Source organism: Xyrauchen texanus, chromosome 37 (genome assembly GCF_025860055.1).
Source record: "Xyrauchen texanus isolate HMW12.3.18 chromosome 37, RBS_HiC_50CHRs, whole genome shotgun sequence".
Lineage (NCBI taxonomy): Eukaryota > Metazoa > Chordata > Actinopteri > Cypriniformes > Catostomidae > Xyrauchen > Xyrauchen texanus.
Window position 1 is genome coordinate 7715278 of NC_068312.1, and position 18762 is coordinate 7734039.

An 18762-nucleotide genomic window follows, 5' to 3' on the forward strand; every position below is an offset into this window, starting at 1 on the left:
CTACAAATGTTCACTTCCGTACGTCTCTGTGATGCGCTCATGAGAGGATGACGTAAGCTTGTTGGTAAGGTCACACGTCACGTGGAGGCGGCGACAGGAAGCGCGTCATTGTTTACAAGAGGAGTGCTGTACAAAAGTTTAATTGTCTTTGCTGTAGATTTGTAATTGTATAAGTGCTTTGTTCAAAATGGTTGTTTGGTGTGTGTATCCTGGATGCTTCAACCTTCAGAAACCCCGCGTAAATGCACGCCGGGAAAATATTAACTTTTCATCGATTGCCTATACATGATCATGAGCGATTGAAGCTCTGGCTTTTCGTGCTGAACCTGGATATCAGTACATCCATACATTCTCTCAAAAATTGGAGGTTGTGCAGTGAACATTTTACCCCTGATGATTTCAGACCATCGAAAGAAACAAAGGGTCGATATCTGAATTCATCGGCTTTGCCCTTGCTGTTTTTCCAGCGAACTCAGGTATGTGTGAAAACATTGTCATTGTCACGCCTTCCTCGGGCTCTGCACATCCCTCATCACCCGGTTTCTAATTCACCGCACCTGCACTCAATTCACTCGCTCATCACTGCCTGCATAAATAACTCACTTCACACCACTTCACTGTCAAGTCTCACACAAAGGACTCGCAGTGTTTATTTACCTGTCTGCATTTACCAGGTCATGTTTAATTAAAACAAGTTGATTTTTACAGTATTGAAATTAGTGGGGTTTACAAAGACACCATGAAATATCTTTTGAAGATTTAACACCTGTTGACATATTTCCTATTGAAACAGAATATCTTGGTGGGGCATATAGAATGTTTTGTTTACATCATACCTATAAAACATTATTTGCTATTGCTAATCTGAGTCCGGTGGTGTTAACCATTCTTGAGAGCAGTTGATTAGACAAAAGTTTACATATGCGTCTGAGTGCAAGGGGAGTCATCAATATTTTTCGGTGTTTTCCCTGCATAGAATGCCTGTAAATTTTGTGTATGTGCACGTCTGCTCAAAGTTTATTTAGTCTACTTTTAAGAGTGAGCTAGCATATGGATGACCCCAAGGCTAATAAACATGGACTAAAAACAACACAACTCATTTTATTTGATTGGTGTTTTTTAATTAGTCGATAGCACAGAACCTTTTGGATGAATGATTAACATTTAAAAATCAGTCAATTTCATAAGACAATTTTTAAGATAGAAGTGAGCAGTAGATGGCGATATAGACCATCTATAGAGATGCAGTAGTGTCAGGTCTCTTGTAGTGACTCACTGTCTGCTCTCTGTAAAACACATAATGGCTTCTCTGTGAGCTGTTCAAGGAACACGGCTGAAGCCACAGCTTTGCCAACAGTGTCTGAATATACCAGTGCCCTAACAAATGGTTGGTCCAGGTCAGTGACTAGTGCAAGATTTTTGCATTCCCTTATGGAAACTTTGAATAAATAACAATGTAGTAATTTGTTAGTTAATATACTGTATGTGTGTAATATTTGTTAGAACACATTGAGCCGTGTTGCTTATGTGGGCAACACAAGTTTGAATCCAACACGCAACATAACATAAAATGTTTTATATTTCAATTATATTTTCAAATGAACTTTTAATTCAGTTTAGTTTTAGAGTTACAGTTGAATTAATATTTTTTTATGTCTGTAAATGATGGTGTGTTCTTAGGGTCTCCAAATTGGCACGAAAGAACTGGAGGAGATGGGAGCTCAATTTTGCGTGGGTCTGCTCAGGCTAAGAGGCTTCACGGACCCCTTAGAACTCCACAACTCGCACCTGGAGGACATTGAGAACGACCTGGTAGACCCATGCAGCATACCAAACATCACCAGGTACACACACATCATGTCAATTATAGATGGGTTATGATGGTCAACTTGTCCAACAACCAACTAGTCAACTAGTTAGGTCAACTAGTTTTAGATTTCTAGTTTTAGATATACCTTTTGATATTTTTAGTGGCGGTCCTTTAAGATTCTGACAGCATGCTGGACAAACTTTCTCTTGTTTCTTAAGGAAATACTCTGTGTTTAATAAATTAAGCTCAATCTACAGCATTTGTGGCATAATGTTGATTACCACAAAAAAAAGTCAAGAATCTGGGTTAGAGTGAGGCACTTACAATGGAAGTGAATGGGGCCAATCAGTAAACGTTAAAATACTTGCTGTTCAAAAGTATAGCAACAAGACAAAAACAACATGCGTGTTAACATGAATTTAGGCAAACACTGACTTTGTTTCGACCAGAAAAACGACAATGTGTATACATACAATCATAATACATAACAAGAAATAGCATACAGTCAGGTCCATAAATATTGGGACATCGACACGATTCTAATCTTTTTGGCTCTATACACCACCACAATGGATTTGAAATGAAACGAACAAGATGTGCTTTAACTGCAGACTTTCAGCTTTAATTTGAGGGTAAATCCAAATCAGGTGAACGGTGTAGGAATTACAACAGTTTGTAAATGTGCCTCCCACTTTTTAAGGGACCAAAAGTAATGGGACAATTGGCTGCTCAGCTGTTCCATGGCCAGGTGTGTGTTATTCCCTCAATATCCCATTTACAAGGAGCAGATAAAAGGTCCAGAGTTCATTTCAAGTGTGCTATTTGCATTTGGAATCTGTTGCTGTCAACTCTCAATATGAGATCCAAAGAGCTGTCACTATCAGTGAAGCAAGCCATCATTAGGCTGAAAAATCAAAACAAACCCATCAGAGAGATAGCAAAAACATTAGGTGTGGCCAAATCAACTGTTTGGAACATTCTTAAAAAGAAAGAACGCACCGGTAAGCTCAGCAACACCAAAAGAGCTGGAAGACCACGGAAAACAGCTGTGGTGGATGACCGAAGAATTCTTTCCCTGGTGAAGAAAACACCCTTCACAACAGTTGGCCAGATCAAGACCACTCTCCAGGAGGTAGGTGTATGTGTAATATTGTAATTTTATCTGCTCATATTCAGCCAAATGCTTCAGAACTCATTGGACGGCGCTTCACAGTACAGATGGACAATGACCCGAAGCATACTGCGAAAGCAACCAAAGAGTTTTTTAAGAGAAAGAAGTGGAATGTTATGCAATGGCCAAGTCAATCACCTAACCTGAATCCGATTGAGCATGCATTTCACTTGCATTCACTTTACCATTGATCAATATTGGAGCATTCTGTATTTATTGAAGCAATTATCTTGTGTCCCTCTTTATCAGATAAAAAGATATTGGTGTCATTAGTGAACATGATAAAGGTTGCATTCTTTGAATACTGATATAGTTTGTTTACATGTATTAAAAAGTGCAGGGGGCCCAATATTGATCCTTGGGGAATGCCACATTCAGTGATACACTGCATTTCCTTTTCAAAAGTTAGCTTCTGGACCATTCCAGCTCCATGCTATGTATACTATAGAGCAACAATTTCTGAAGTAAAATGTTATGATAAACTATATGAAATACTTTAGAAAGATCTATGAAAACACCACTAGTAATTTCATTGCCATCCAGATTTTCTCACCAGTTGGACTAGAGCAACAGACTAAGAACAAACATGTCTACCTCATTGACAAAACCAAATTCAAAGTGGATTTCTTTGGACTGTAGGCAAGTGATAGGCTTATGTTCAAGTATATGGAAATAAAACAAACAATGTACTAACTTTTAAAGCCACATTTTTTTTAATTTTTTTTTTATATATATGTATAAAATAATGTAATGTCTTTGAATTATCATATTTATTGTTTATATTATATTTATAATTATTTGTATTTTTATATATTGAGGCAAGTAATTGTGATTAATTTAATTCATTATGCATATCATGGAATTAATTTGATTACATTTTTTATCGATTGACAGCCCTAGTTCCACTACTAGCTGTTTTTGAATTCAGTAACAAATGTGAACGTCCCCCTAAGAAATGTCTATTTGGGGCAGGTGAACCTGAAACTAGCCTAATTATACATAGCTACCTTAAGACAGTGTCATCATCAAGATTTTAGCTAAAAGCAAATGGATTGTCCAAACTGAATGCAAAACTGTTGCGCAATGTGGCACAATCACACTCATACAGAAGATATTTGATGTTGAATGTACAGTTATTAGAAGCAGGATTTGTGGCTGCAATGCTGCATAAATAGAAACCAAACAATCAACAAAATGTCTTAAATTGTCATGGGCCTTGGATGGTTTGGACAAAAACATTAACATGGAAGAGATGGCCCTTAACCCTTTATGCTTTTTATGTCACGTCTGTTAAAACACAGTACAAGATCGATTAATCTAATAGTCATTCAGGCAGTCTCCAGACAAGTGTAAATATGTAGATTTGCATAGAGGTAGACAAATATATCGGTTTTACTAATTAATTGTGCCGATATATGCTTTTTGGAACTATGTTTTATTTTCACAATGGGGCACAGGTTAGGACACGGTCGATTAATCGACTAGTCGTTCAGGCAACCCACCGACTAGTCAAAATATGTAGTTTTGCTTGGAGGTATACCAATATATCGGTTTTACTGATTAATCTGTACAGATAGTTGCTTTTTTTTTAACCATCTGTTATCAACACATTCTGACACAGGTTAGGACACAGTGCAAGATCAATTAGTCGACTAGTTTTTCAGACCACACACCGACTAGTCAAAGTATGTAGTTTTGTATAGAGGTAGACCAATATCGGTTTTACCGGTTAATCAGTGGCAATAGTAGCTGTTTTTTTTCTCTGTGTTCCTCTGTGGCCATCACTGGAGATGTCTACAGATAAAATGGCTTGGTTCTGCAGTATACACCGATCAGCCACAACATTAAAGTCCCCTGCATAATATTGTGTAGGTCTCCATCATGCTGCCAAAACAGCACCAACCCGCATCTCAAAATGGCATTCTGAGATGATATTCTTCAACACTAATGTAGAGAGCGGTTATCTGAGTTACCGTAGACTTTGTCAGTTCAAACCAGTCTGGCCATTCTCTGTTGACCTCTCTCATCAATAAGGCATTTCCGTCTACAGAACTGCCCATCACTGGATTTTTTGTTTTTGGCACCATTTGGAGTAAATACTAGAGACTGCTGTGCGTGAAAATCCCAGGAGATCAGCAGTTACAGAAATACTCAAACCAGCCCATCTGGCACCAACAATTATCCATGCGATTATCTAATCAGAATGCTATTCTGAGATGTGGGTTGGCGCTGTTTTGGTGGCACGAGGGGGACCTACATGGCAGTTGGTCCCTAGTGTGTTTAAGGTTTGTTTACTGTTAAAAACACTGTAATCTACCACCTTATTGGTATCAGTAAAATCCACTATCGGTCAACCTCTTATTTTGCACATCCCTCATGCTAATACCCACTTCTGGAACGTCTGTCTCTGATGATTGTGTTGCTGCATGAACTGGCATAAACCTTAAACGATGCAACAGCTGCATATCGAATTTCAATACAACATTAAGCATCTCGGAGCCCGCAGTGATCAGAGCAGTAATAGCCATGATGTCAACGATGTCAGGAGCTTGTGGAGTCTAGAAGCTTCTTGGGAACGTACTTCAGCCCCTCCTAGCTTGTGTATTTCTGTAATGGATAACAACACACACACACACACACACACACACACACACACACACACACACATCCACACACAAAATCTTGCAGTCCTCTTCTGGGCAGCACCACTTGAGGAGTTGCTGGTCACATGGGGCTTAGTGCACTTGAGTGAGCAGAGAGAAGCACTCAGCTCATTACAGTCATCTAATCACCTGATCAAAACGGCCACTAATCCACTTGGAGTCTCCTCCCCTCTGCCCGTCTCGCACGGATCAAGTTTCTTTCCCCTCACACCATTAAAACCATTAAATCCCCACTAGAACCAGCCAAACCACCAGACCACACATTAAACCATTTAACTGCTTAACAAGAGAGCCATAAAACCATCATTACTCTTTGTTAGGTTATTGTGTTAGGAGGGAGAGAGCGAGAAAGAGATGCAGAGAGCAAGAGCGATGCAGAGAAATGTCTCATTTGCCACCACGTGAGGTTTTGACCGCTAACCTGCAGGAGTCATTTGTTGGTTTTGTTGTATTGACCAGCCATTTATTATTGCATTTAGTTGGTGTTATGGATAGGGGTTTGTTTGAATTCCTACACATTCAACTTTGGCATGTAACTCCTCCCTCACTGTTTGCTACGGACATGAATAATACCTCAAATATTTGGCTTGTTGAGAAAAGGTGTGCTGTTTCTTTTCCAAGTGATTGGACTATGATATTTTGCCTGGCAGATGTTTAATTGGGCTAAAAGAGTACCATCATAACATGCATATTGTTTACGTCTTGTGGCTATACTTTGAAATCCCATTCATTTATATTTTAAGTGTCTCACTGTGGCCTACGTTTTTGCTTTTTTTAAAAAAAGAAGGGATGAGTCAAATTTGCCACATATGCTGTTGATTTAGCTTAACTTGTATGGAAACTGGAATGTTCCTTTTAATAAACAACCCAAAAGTGTATTAAAAATAGCCCATGAGGCTTTATATTTCAAGACTTCTGAAGGCATATGATATTTGTATTCACTCGTATTCATATTCATATGGTATTTACTTTCAAATCAAATAATTGATCAACTCAGAGTCCAAATCTGATATGGCGACACATTAATGATGACATGAACCAATGAAGTTTGATGTTATGGACGTGTCACCATATTTTATTTTATTTAGTTCACCTGATTTGGATAGTTTCCAAGAGGAGAGTTTGGTGTTGCTTTGGATAACATCATTATGTAACTGTCTGGTTCCAGAAGGTAAAAGCCAATACATTTTTTCCATAGGTGAATACATTTTTTAACAATAAATTATAAAGATGGACCAAGATGGACAAGGATGTTAATCGATGGTAAATGCTTCTGTTGAAACTATCAGTTAATTTTTTAGAAATAGTGTTCAAAAGCATAAGTTCTGGTGAAGAACTACACTACCCATGATCCTAAGGAGAAAGATCCACCAATCAGTAAATCTCTGTCAAAAAAAGCGCACCAAAAGAGCTCTGCAGCGTCTCATGACACAATAGTCAGTCTTCCTACACTCTCAAATTACTTAGTTGAAGTCAGAAGTTTACATACACCTAAGCTAAATACATTTAAACTTAAACTTCACAATTCCTGACATTTAATTGTAGAAAACTTTCCCTGTCTTAGGTCAGTTAGGATCACTAATTTATTTTAAGAATGTGAAATGTCACGCTGACTACCACCCCTGTAGTCAAGTGTTCAAATCCAGGATGTGCTGAGTGACTCCAGCCAGGTCTCCCAAAGCAAACAAATTGGCCCGGTTGCTAGGGAGGGTAGAGTCACATGGGGTAACCTATTCGTGGTCGCGATTAAGTGGTTCTTGCTCTCAATGGGGCGCATGGTAAGTTGTGCGTGGATCACGGAGAGTAGCATGAGCATCCACATGCTGTGAGTCTCCATGGAGAAATGCACAGCGAGCCACGTGATGTGCAGATTGACTGTCTCTGAAGTGAAGGCTACTGAGACTTGTCCTCCGCCACCCGGATTGAGGTGAGTAACTGCGCCACCACGAGGACCTAGTAAGTAGTGGGAATTGGGCATTCGTTTTGGGTAGCCTTCCACAAGCTTCTTCCCATAAGTTGCTGGAATTTTAGCCCATTCCTCCAGACAGAAGTGGTGTAACTGAATCAGGTTTGTAGGCCTCATTGTGTCACGGAGCGCTCTGCTACGCCTCCCGCTGGTTTCATCCGCTCCCTCTCCCCAGACTTTTAAGAACTACACTTCCCATCTTACCCTCTGTCATTATCTAGCTCCATCCCTGCCTGGTTTACCTGATTATCCTCATCACTGTCACCTGTTCATCATTATCTCCCCTATATCTGGACTGCCCCATTCATTGTTACTTTGCGAAGTGTTGTTCAGCTCTGCTGACATTACCAAGCATTAGTCCCTGATCCCCATTATTCTCTGGACCTTAGATCTCTGCCTGGACTCTAGACCCTGTGATTCTTTGCTGCCTGCCCTGACCCTTGCCTGTGTCTGACTATGAGTACTGGATTGCCCCTTTATCTGTGCCTGCCCTTGTTTATGTCTGCTTCTCTCTGTTTGATCATATGTGTGAATAAACTACTGCAAATGGATCCAAACGCCTCTGCCTCCATATTACAGAACACTTCGCCACCACAGAATCCAGCAGATTTGTTCCGCCTAGCCCACGAGGTTTCTCTACAAGCATCAGAGTTGGTTACACACCGCCAGCAGCTGGTTAAATTGACTACCCTCACTGAGGAACTGGTGAAATCCATACAAGCACTCACCCCAGCGATCACGGCCGCTAATCAGGCTCCACCATCCGCCGCACCTGCGCCTTCTCCGCCTGTTGGGAGTACCTCTTCCAGCAATCCCAAGCTGTCATTCCCCGAAAAATTCACTGGGTCACCCAGCTCTTGTAAAGGTTTTCTGATGCAATGTGAGAACTATTTTAACTAGACACGGGAGCATGCCACCGACGACAGCCGTATCTCCTTTGTGTGTTCGCTCCTCACTGGAAAGGCGCTGGAATGGGCAACAGCGATGTGGACAGGAGGTCAGCTCTCTACTCTCTCTTATGATTTGTTTGTTACTCACTTCAGAGAGGTGTTCGAACACCCAGCGGGCGGAAAGGATCCGGGGGAACTCCTCCTTTCGTTACGCCAGGGAAGCTCTACAGCGGCTGATTACACTCTCGCCTTTCGAACGCTCGCTGCACAGACAGGCTGGGCTGAGGACCCGCTCAAGCTCTTATACCGTAAGGGTCTCATCTCTGAGCTTCAGGGAGAGCTAGCCTGCCGCGCTGATGGAAAAACTTTAAATCAGATTATGGAGCTCGCCATTCGCCTCGACCATCTCATCCGGGCCCGCCGCTCATCGTACAAAACTAACTACTTTGCTAATCCCCCAGTAGGCACGGAACCAGAGCCTATGCAGATCGGCTTCACCCATATCTCTACGGCCGAGCGTGAGAGGAGAAGGCGGCATAATCTGTGCATGTATTGCGCCCAACCTGGTCATCTGAGAGCTGCCTGTCCAGTGAGATCTCCTGGGAGACCCACACCCCCAGATTCGATCGCGGTGAGTCCCCATGTTTCATCTCTAAACTCACTCATTTTGGAGATTTCGTTAAGTTCTAATGAAGAGTGTGTCAAAACTAAAGCATTGGTTGACTCAGGAGCGGCAGGGTGTTTTGTTGATCTTGCTTTTGCCAAAACTCATCGTCTTCCTCTCGTCTCTTGCGATCCCCGGATGGCAGTCGCAGCGCTGGATGGGCGCCTCCTGGGGACCGGGAGGGTACAGTATATCACACAACCCCTCACGCTTAACATCGGCTCTCAGCACACTGAAATTATACATCTGTTTACCATTAATTCACCTCTTCATCCAGTAATACTAGGATTTCCCTGGTTGAAGGATCATAACCCCCAGATTTCCTGGTCAGAGAGGAGGATTTCCCAGTGGTCTCCCCGTTGTCAGAGAGTCTGCGCACCCACTGTCCAAGGTCCTGAAGCACGCACACCCTCTGTCCAAGGTCCTGAAGCATGCAGCGTTTCATCTACGGAGTTGAATCTTCCTAAGGTACCGGCAGTTTATCACGATTTAAGCAGGGCATTCAGCGAGAAAGAGGCTGATCAACTACCGCCACATCGAGTGGGCGATTGTGCCATTGAACTCCTACCTGGGGCTGTACCACCTCGCAGGAGAGTTTACCCATTGTCTCAGCCTGAGACTGAGGCCATGCAAGCGTACATCGACGAGCAATTATCCAAGGGCTTCATCACTACCTCTACATCCCCTGCTTCAGCTGGATTCTTTTTCGTGAGGAAGAGGGACGGTGGCCTCCGGCCGTGCATTGACTTCCGGGGTCTGAATGAGGTGACCGTAAAATATCGATATCCCCTGCCGTTAGTTCCTGCTGCCTTGGAGATGCTTCGCACAGCCCGGTACTTCACCAAGCTTGATCTACGGAATGCTTATAACCTGATACGCATACGCAAAGGTGACGAGTGGAAGACCGCATTTTCTACTACTTCCGGCCACTATGAATATCGGGGTCATGCCGTTCGGACTTTCCAATAGTCCCTCCGTGTTCCAGGCTTTTGTCAACGAGGTATTCCGAGACTTGCTCAATCAAAACGTCATAGTTTACATGGATGACATCTTGGTCTATTCTGAGACTCTCGAAGCGCACGTTAGGGATGTGCGAGCCGTCCTGAAACGCTTGATTGACAATCAGCTATACGCCAAGATTCAGAAATGTGAGTTCCATCAGACCCGAATCTCTTTTCTGGGCTACATCATCAGCGCCGAGGGGGTCCTTATGGACGATAGCAAGGTCCAAGCTGTGGTTAACTGGCCCCAACCCTCTTCTGTGAAGGAGTTGCAACGCTTTCTGGGGTTCGCCAACTTTTACCACAGATTTATACGGAATTTCAGCATTATTGTGGCTCCCCTCACATCCCTTCTCCAGGGAGGGGGGGTGGAAATTCAGATGGTCTCCCGAGTGCACTTCTGCGTTTGAGCGGCTGAAAGAGAGGTTCACCACAGCTCCCATTCTTCACCACCCTAATCCAGAGAGTGAGTTTATCGTGGAGGTGGATGCTTCTAACACAGGAGTAGGTGCGATTCTTTCACAACGACATGGCAACCCGGCCAAGATGTTCCCCTGTGCGTTTCATTCTCGCAAACTCAACTCAGCAGAACGTAATTATGATGTGGGCGATCACAAACTCCTGGCGATGAAGGCAGCCTTTGAAGAGTGGAGGCACTGGTTGGAGGGCGCGCGCCAGCCTTTCACTGTCCTCACAGACCACAGGAATCTGGAGTACATCAGCTCCGCCAAGCGTTTGAATGCGCGTCAAGCTCGCTGGTCCTTGTTCTTCTCCAGATTCAACTTCAAAATCACTTACAGACCGGGGTCTAAGAACGTGAAGGCTGACGCTCTCTCTCGCCTGTTTGATAGTCCCCATGAACCATCCAAGCCCGAGTCTATTCTTCCCTCCACACTAATTGTGGCACCCGTGCAATGGGATATAATCGCTGAGGTAACTGCTTCACAGTAAGATCACGCTGCCCCGCCAGAATGCCCTGCAGATCGCCTCTATGTTCCCCTCGAGCTTCGCCATCGTGTCCTCCAGTGGGTTCTCTGCACTCCCAGTGCGGGCCATCCTGGTATCACGGCTACCACTCAGCTCGTCTCTAACCAGTTCTGGTGGTCCACTTTGCAAGCCGACGTCATCACTCATCCACCAATGCGTAATTTGCAACACCGTCAAATCCTCTCATCTCAAGCCTGCTGGTCTGTTACAACCTCTGCCCGTCCCTCAGCGCCCCTGGTCCCACATTGCCGTGGACTTCGTCACCGATCTGCCCCGGTCCCAGGGGTTCACTACCATTCTGTCAGTGGTTGATCGCTTTTCCAAGTCATGCCGCTTCGTTCCTATGGCTGGATTGCCTACCGCCCTTCAAACAGCTGAGGCCCTCGTGAATCATGTGTTTCGTCTCTTTGGACTTCAGCGAGGCGAGGCTACCTGGAACTCCGCCCACGTCCACTTACAGCGCGCTATCCGCCACTATCAGCAGCACGCAGATCGGAGAAGGCGCAGCGTTCAGGCCTGGCCAGTGGGTGTGGCTCTCCACCAGGGATCTCCGTCTTAAGCTTCCCTGCAGAAAACTCTCCCCCCGGTTCATTGGGCCATTCGAAATTCTCCGCCAAATCACTCCTGTCTCTTTTCGTTTGGCTCTACCTGCTCATTACCGCATCTCACCCACCTTTCATGTGTCTCTTTTCAGACCCGCTACTACTCCCAGGAGAGAGGTGGTCCAGGAGGAGGTCACTCCAGTGCAGGCTCCCCCCATTGAGGTCGGCGGCGCAGTGGCATACCGGGTGCGAATGGTCCTGGATTCCAGACGCCGCGGCGGGGTACTACAATATCTTATTGACTGGGAGGGATATGGTCCCGAATAACGCTCCTGGGTGAGGTTTCAGGACATTCTAGACCCCTCGTTACTCTCCACTTTCCATCAAGACCACCCAGATCGACCCGCACCAAGACCCCGTGGAAGACCCAGTCATCGGCCAGGTCCTCGCTTCCGGAGCCGCTCGCAGGGGGGGGGGCTCTGTCACGGAGCGCTGTGCTACGCCTCCCGCTGGTTTCATCCGCTCCCTCTCCCCAGACTTTTAAGAACTACACTTCCTATCTTCCCCTCTGTCATTATCTAGCTCCATCCCTGCCTGGTTTACCTGATTATCCTCATCACTGTCACCTGTTCATCATTATCTCCCCTATATCTGGACTGCCTCATTCATTGTTACTTTGCGAAGTGTTGTTCTGCTCTGCTGACATTACCAAGTGTTATTCCCTGATCCCCATTATTCTCTGGACCTTAGATCTCTGCCTGGACTCTAGACCCTGTGATTCTTTGCTGCCTGCCCTGACCCTTGCCTGTGTCTGACTACGAGTACTGGATTGCCCCTTTATCTGTGCCTGCCCTTGTTTATGTCTGCTTCTCTCTGTTTGATCATATGTGTGAATAAACTACTGCAAATGGATCCAAACGCCTCTGCCTCCATATTACACATTGCTTTCACATTACACATCGGATTGAGGTCAGGGCTTTGTGATGGCCACTCCAATACCTTGACTTTGTTGTCCTTAAGTGATTTTGCCACAACTTTGGAGGTATGCTTGGGGTCATTGTCCATTTGGAAGACCCATTTGCGACCAAGCTTTAACTTCCTGGCTGATGTCTTGAGATGTTGCTTTTAATATTTCCACATAATTTTCCTTTCTGATTATGCAATCATGCCTCCACAACATGATGCTGCCACCCCCATGCTTCACAGTGGGGATGGTGTTTTTCTGCTTGCAAGCCTCACCCTTTTTCCTCCCAAACATAACAATGGTCATTATGGCCAAACAGTTCGATATTTGTTTCATCAGACCAGAGGTCATTTCTCCACAAAGTAAGCTCTTTGTCCCCATGTGCACTTGCAAACTGTAGTTTGGCTTTTTATGGCAGTTTTGGAGCAGTGGTTTCTTCCTTTTTAAACAGCCTTTCAGGTTATGTCGATATAGGACTCATTTTACTGTAGATATAGATACTTGTCTACCTGTTTCCTCCATCATCTTCACAAGGTCTTTTGCTGTTGTTCTGGGATTGATTTGCACTTTTCGCACCAAACGACGTTCATATCTGTGTGGTCCCATGGTGTTTGTACAGATGAACGTGGTACCTTTAGGCCTTTTGGAAATTGCTCCCTAGGATGAACCAGACTGGTGGAGGTCCAAAATTGTTTTTTATGAGTTCTTGGCTGATTTCTTTTGATTTTCCCATGATGTCAAGCAATACAGCAACAGGTACACCTCCAATTCATTACTCCTATTATCAGAAGCTAATTGCGTAAAGGCTTGACATCATTTTCTGGAACTTTCCAAGCTGCTTATGTAAACTTCTGACCACTGGAATTATGATATAGTCAATTCAAAGTGAAACAATCTGACTCGTGTCATGCACAAAGTCGATGTCCTAAATGACTTGCCAAAACTATAGTTTGCTAATATTAAATCTGTGGAGTGGTTAAAAAATTTGTTATAATGACTTCAACCTAAGTGTATGTAAACTTCTGACTTCAACTGTACATATTTGTAAATATCTGAATATTTTGCTAAATAAAATGAAGATATATTTTTTCTATACTTCTAATAAACTTTAAATCAAAAACTTTTTATATTTTTCCATTGTTTTTAATTAATTAACTGCATCATTTGCGATGCTTCGTGGGGTTGTAGTTCAATCCCTCATGAAAGACATCTTTTTTTCTTTGCCTTTTTGTCCATTTTGCTTCAAATCAAATTTTGTAAATTGTGATTCACCTTGGAGCTTGTTAGTTTGTTTCATGTCTCTTATGAAGGATTTTATGAAATCACTATGGGAAAAATTAATGGGAAAAACACTTCCGGAACAAAGACAGCTAAAAAAGTGGGCGGGCACTGTTGCGCTCAATTTCAAAATGTTTGAAAGCCGAATCACATTTCAATCAGTATCAAGTATTCCAGATAGCCGTGTAATATTATGTAATAACAAACAACCGTGTGTGTGTTTGTTTCCTGTAGTAGCACCACACACTTGTTGGAGGAGGACGAGCCAGTGTTCCTGGAGGAAGTCGACTACAGTGCAGAAAGCAATGATGAGAACGAACCTGATCTCCAGGATAACCATGTCCTGCCAGACCCCAGCTCTGACTCGGAGCTCAGCCGCCAAGACTCTCTTACCTGAAACTGCACCAGGCTGATATTAGTCCTTAGGGCTGTAGCCAAACTTGCCTCTTAATCCAACACTCAGCGGTTGTTTGCCTGTTACACATTACCTGTGTTTGCCTACTTTATAAAATCCTATTTAAACTTCTTTGTTTGCAAGATTTACCTGAATCAGAATAACCAAACCTCAAGATCAGCTTCATGACAGCAAACCAAAACAAATGCACCTCAAAACATCTTGCAGAAGATCCTTAAGTACATTTCAGAACATGGCACAAATAGTTGCTTTAAGAGTTGTAGCTCAGTAACATTATGTATAAATCTATATAGAACAAGATTGAAATATTATACGATCTTAAATAATAATACTAACTTAAAAGTAATAGTCATTGTTTATTCACTCTCATGCAGTTCCATGAGAAAATGATGAAAATGTTTTCATTTGTGTGTGAACTAAACCTTTAACCTCTTAACCGGCAGACCCACCTGAGGGACGGAGTGGACATGGCTGTTATAGGGTTAACCCTGAACTATAAAGGGTTAACTATGGTTAACCTTATAGTAGTTGTGTCCACTTGGTCCCTCGGGTGGGTCTGCCAGTTAAGAGGTTAAGAAAATCGTAAATGTAATAGTCCCAATAATAAGAAGTTGGAGTGAGGTGTTAATTGTGTTTATGACAAATTGTAAATGCTTTTTTAATGATGGCACTATATTAGGTAAGATCATTACCATTTTATAAATATCCATGTTTAATTAATGCCATATTGAGATATTCCTAACAAAAGATTAATACTGATACAACTCGACTTATAGGTCTTACAACAAACTCCATCAAAGCTGCACGCCACCTAAACGCCTCAGTGTACAACGATGCAATCTAATGAATGTAACCACTCTTATTCACACAAGAACGCTCACCTGCGCACTTCCTGTGGAGTCCTGATGGGGTCACCGTTCGGTCGCAGTCTAAGACCACTAATGTTCGTGTGTACTGTATGTGCGCAGCACTTTTGTGGCTGCATTTGCTTTTTTTTAATTTGGAGAGCTTGTATATTTTAATTTGGATGTCTATTTCTTTCTTTGTTGCATAGTGTATGACCTTTGGAAGTTACCTCTTAATTTATTTTGTTAGTTTTATTTCGGAGATTGCTGAGGTAAAACTTGAGTGTGTGTGTGTGTGTGCGCGTGCTTGTGTGCGTGCGCGCGTGTGTGTGTGTGTGTTTATACTATATTGTAGTCACCTACCTTATGGTGCCCAGCCAGCGGTCCCCACGAGGAAAATGGCTTATTAAACATACTAAACTATGTTTTTTGGAAAATGTAAAAATGCAAAAAAAGTTTCTGTTAGGTTTAGGGGTAGGGTTAGGGGAATATAAATTATCATTAGATCTGTTTAAAATCCATAAAATGCATGGAAGTCTATGGAGAGTCCCCACAATGATATAAAAACAAGTTTGTTTGATGTCAGCAGAGGGGAATGGTACTAAATGTGCATATGAGATGCGAAAAACACATATGAGTACATTTGGTTTTGTTGCAGTGTTTGTCAATCTTTGATGGGAAATGTGGTTAATAAACACTTAAATTAAGCCTGTCTCACTGTAGCATTTCTATGGGTCACAACAATTTCTTGGAAAGAAAGTTTATAAGTTGTAATAAAATAAATTGCAAACTTATTAAATATAATTTGAATAGATAACTCTTTATTTTGGTAGTGTTACACACACACACACACACACACACACAAATACTAAACCGGTGTTTCTTGCATAACATGTTTCTAATCTTGGACTGTTGAATGTTAATTTCAATATTTTAAATTTTCAATATGTTAGTTCATAATACATTAAATAACGTTAACCTATTAATAATTAATATAATGAAATATTTATATATATTAACCAAGATGACTGTAAGTGCTGTACAGAAGTGATGTTCATTGTAAGATTACAGTGTAGTTCAAATATAGAATATATACTGTGTGTACATATATATATATATTGCGCAAAATAGAAACGTCCTCACTTTCAACTGCTTTTAATTTCAGCAAACTTAGCATGTGTAAATATTTGTATGAACATAAAAAAGAGTTAACAACTAAGACATAAACTGAACAAGTTTCAAAGACATGTGACTAACAGAAATGGAATAATGTGACCCTGAACAAAGGGGGGGGGGTCAAAATCAAAAGTAACAGTCAGTATCTGGTGTGGTCACCAGCTGCAATAAGTACTTCAGTGCATCTCCTCCTCGTGGACTGCATCAGATTAGCCCGTTCTTGCTGTGAGATCTTACCTCACTCTTCCACCAAGGCACTTGCAAGTTCCCGGACATTTCTGGATTGAATGGCACTAGCCCACACACTCCAATCCAACAGGTCCCAGACGTGCTCAATGGGATTGAAATCCGGGCTCTTTGTTGGCCATGGCAGAACACTGACATTCACGCACAGAACGTGCAGTATGGCTGGTGGCATTGTCATGCTGGAGGGTCATGTTAGGATGAGCCTGCAAGGAGGGTACCACATGAGGGAGGAGGATGTCTTTCCTGTAACGCACAGCATTGAGATTGCCTGCAATGACAACAAGCTCAGTCCAGTGATACTGTGACACACCGCCCCAGACCATGACAGTCACTCCACCTCCAAATTAATCCCCCTCTTAAGTACAGGCCTCAGTGCAACTCTCATTCCTTCGACGATAAACGTGAGTCTGACCATCAAAACTACGACTCGTCAGTGAAGATCACTTTTTGCCAGTCCTGTCTGGTCCAGCGAAGATGGGTTTGTGCCCATAGGCGACGTTGTTGCCGGTGATGTCTGTTAAGGACCTGCCTTACAACAGGCCTACATGCCCTCAGTCCAACCTCTCTCAGCCTATTGCAGACAGTCTGAGCACTGATGGAGGGATTGTGCATTCCTGGTGTAACTCGAGCTGTTGTTGTTGCCATCCTGTACCTGTCCTGCAGGTGTGACATTCGGATGTACCAGTCCTGTGCAGGTGTTGTTACACGTGGTCTGCCACTGTGAGGAGGATCAGCTGTCCTTCTTGTCTCCCTGTAGCGCTGTCTTAGGCGTCTCACAGTACAGACATTGCAATTTATTGCCCTGGCCACATCTGCAGTCCTCATGCCTCCATGCAACATGCCTAAGGCATATTCACGCAGATGAGCAGGGACCCTTTCTTTTAGTGTTTTTCTGTGACCTTCAGTGAGTGTCTAAGTGTAAGTGTTAGTGCCTTAACGAACGTTCCACAGGTGCATGTTAATTCATTGTTTATGGTTCATTGAACAAGCATGGAAAACAAAGTTATTTGGATTTTTACAAAACTATCTTTAAAATACAGTGTCCTGAAAAAGGAATGGGAAAAGGAGTTTCTATTTTTTTTTTTTTCTCTTTGTGGAATAATAGTAAAGTCATCAAAACTATGGAACAACATAAATGGAACTATTGGAATTATGTTGTGACTAAACAATATCTAAAATAAATCAAAACTGTGTTATATTTTAGCATCTTCATTGTATTCATTGAAATAACCCATAACACATCCACATGTGCACATTCAGACTGATGTACCAAGTGCTTAAGTGAATGGTCAGACAGGAAAGAGTGAAAAGAGAGAGGCATGTCTTGAACAGCGGAAGAATGCTAATCCACAGTCGGTGTGCCAAACAAAAGCTCCCATCTTTTCAACTCCATCACTTCCTCTCTCTCTTTTCAGCATCCCCTCATTTTCTGCAGCGTAGAAACAACAGACTCAATCCCAGCTGGCCCTCGAATATGGCTGCATTCACATCAGACGCCTAATTAACCACACGTTCATTCAACACAATCTGATGCTCTGCTGACTTAATTAAAAGGCATCCACTAATTGTTTTCATGTAACTCCATTCATCAGAGATTTCATTCAATGATTTGATGAGACTGACAATATAGTTCTCTCTCTCTCTCTCTCTCTCTCTCTCTCTCGTTTACATATAGTTTTTAAAGTTATGTATATGTGGTACTTAGACTTCCTGATGACATGTCCAAAGCTATAAACAACACAAACTGGGGGTCAAAGCAAAGCCAATGGCGCCAAACGAGACGGCCTGCAAAGGGCCAAAACAAACACACACAGTCAAGGCTATTGCCCTTTGAAAAACAGAATTTGTATGAAGATTTATGATGTCTGTTATTCCACTTCATAAATTCATTTCTAAGCATGTATACAACATTCAACCAACAGCTTCAACACCAATAATAGTTTACATTAGAACAGGCCCATCGCCAGGGGCAGCCATTGGGGGGCAGTTTCCACTTAAGCGAATGATCAATGATCAAAAATTATCAATTTGTAAATTAGACTATGAAAATCAGTTTCTCTCTTGGCTTAGACATGCTGTTATTTGTAACTTGGGCAAACATTTTGCAGCAACAGAATCTCAAATTAACACTGATCTCCCCAAGG

The 18762-nt window shown here is 42.6% G+C and overlaps 1 protein-coding gene across 6 annotated transcripts in view; it reads left to right on the forward strand.

Moving 5' to 3' along the window:
- agtpbp1 (ATP/GTP binding carboxypeptidase 1) overlaps window positions 1-15897 on the forward strand; it is a 48127-nt gene extending 32230 nt beyond the window's left edge. For 4 of the 6 annotated variants that reach the window (XM_052108268.1, XM_052108267.1, XM_052108271.1 and 1 more), the window contains 2 exons: window positions 1681-1844; window positions 14171-15897. In XM_052108268.1, coding sequence (XP_051964228.1) covers window positions 1681-1844; window positions 14171-14333 — 327 coding nt within the window. In that variant the 3' untranslated portion in view covers window positions 14334-15897. Of the gene's footprint in view, window positions 1-403; window positions 1398-1680; window positions 1845-14170 lie in introns of those variants that run through there. The other 2 variants (XM_052108272.1, XR_007968889.1) reach the window with 2 other exon arrangements.
- The last annotated feature ends 2865 nt before the right edge of the window (window positions 15898-18762 follow it).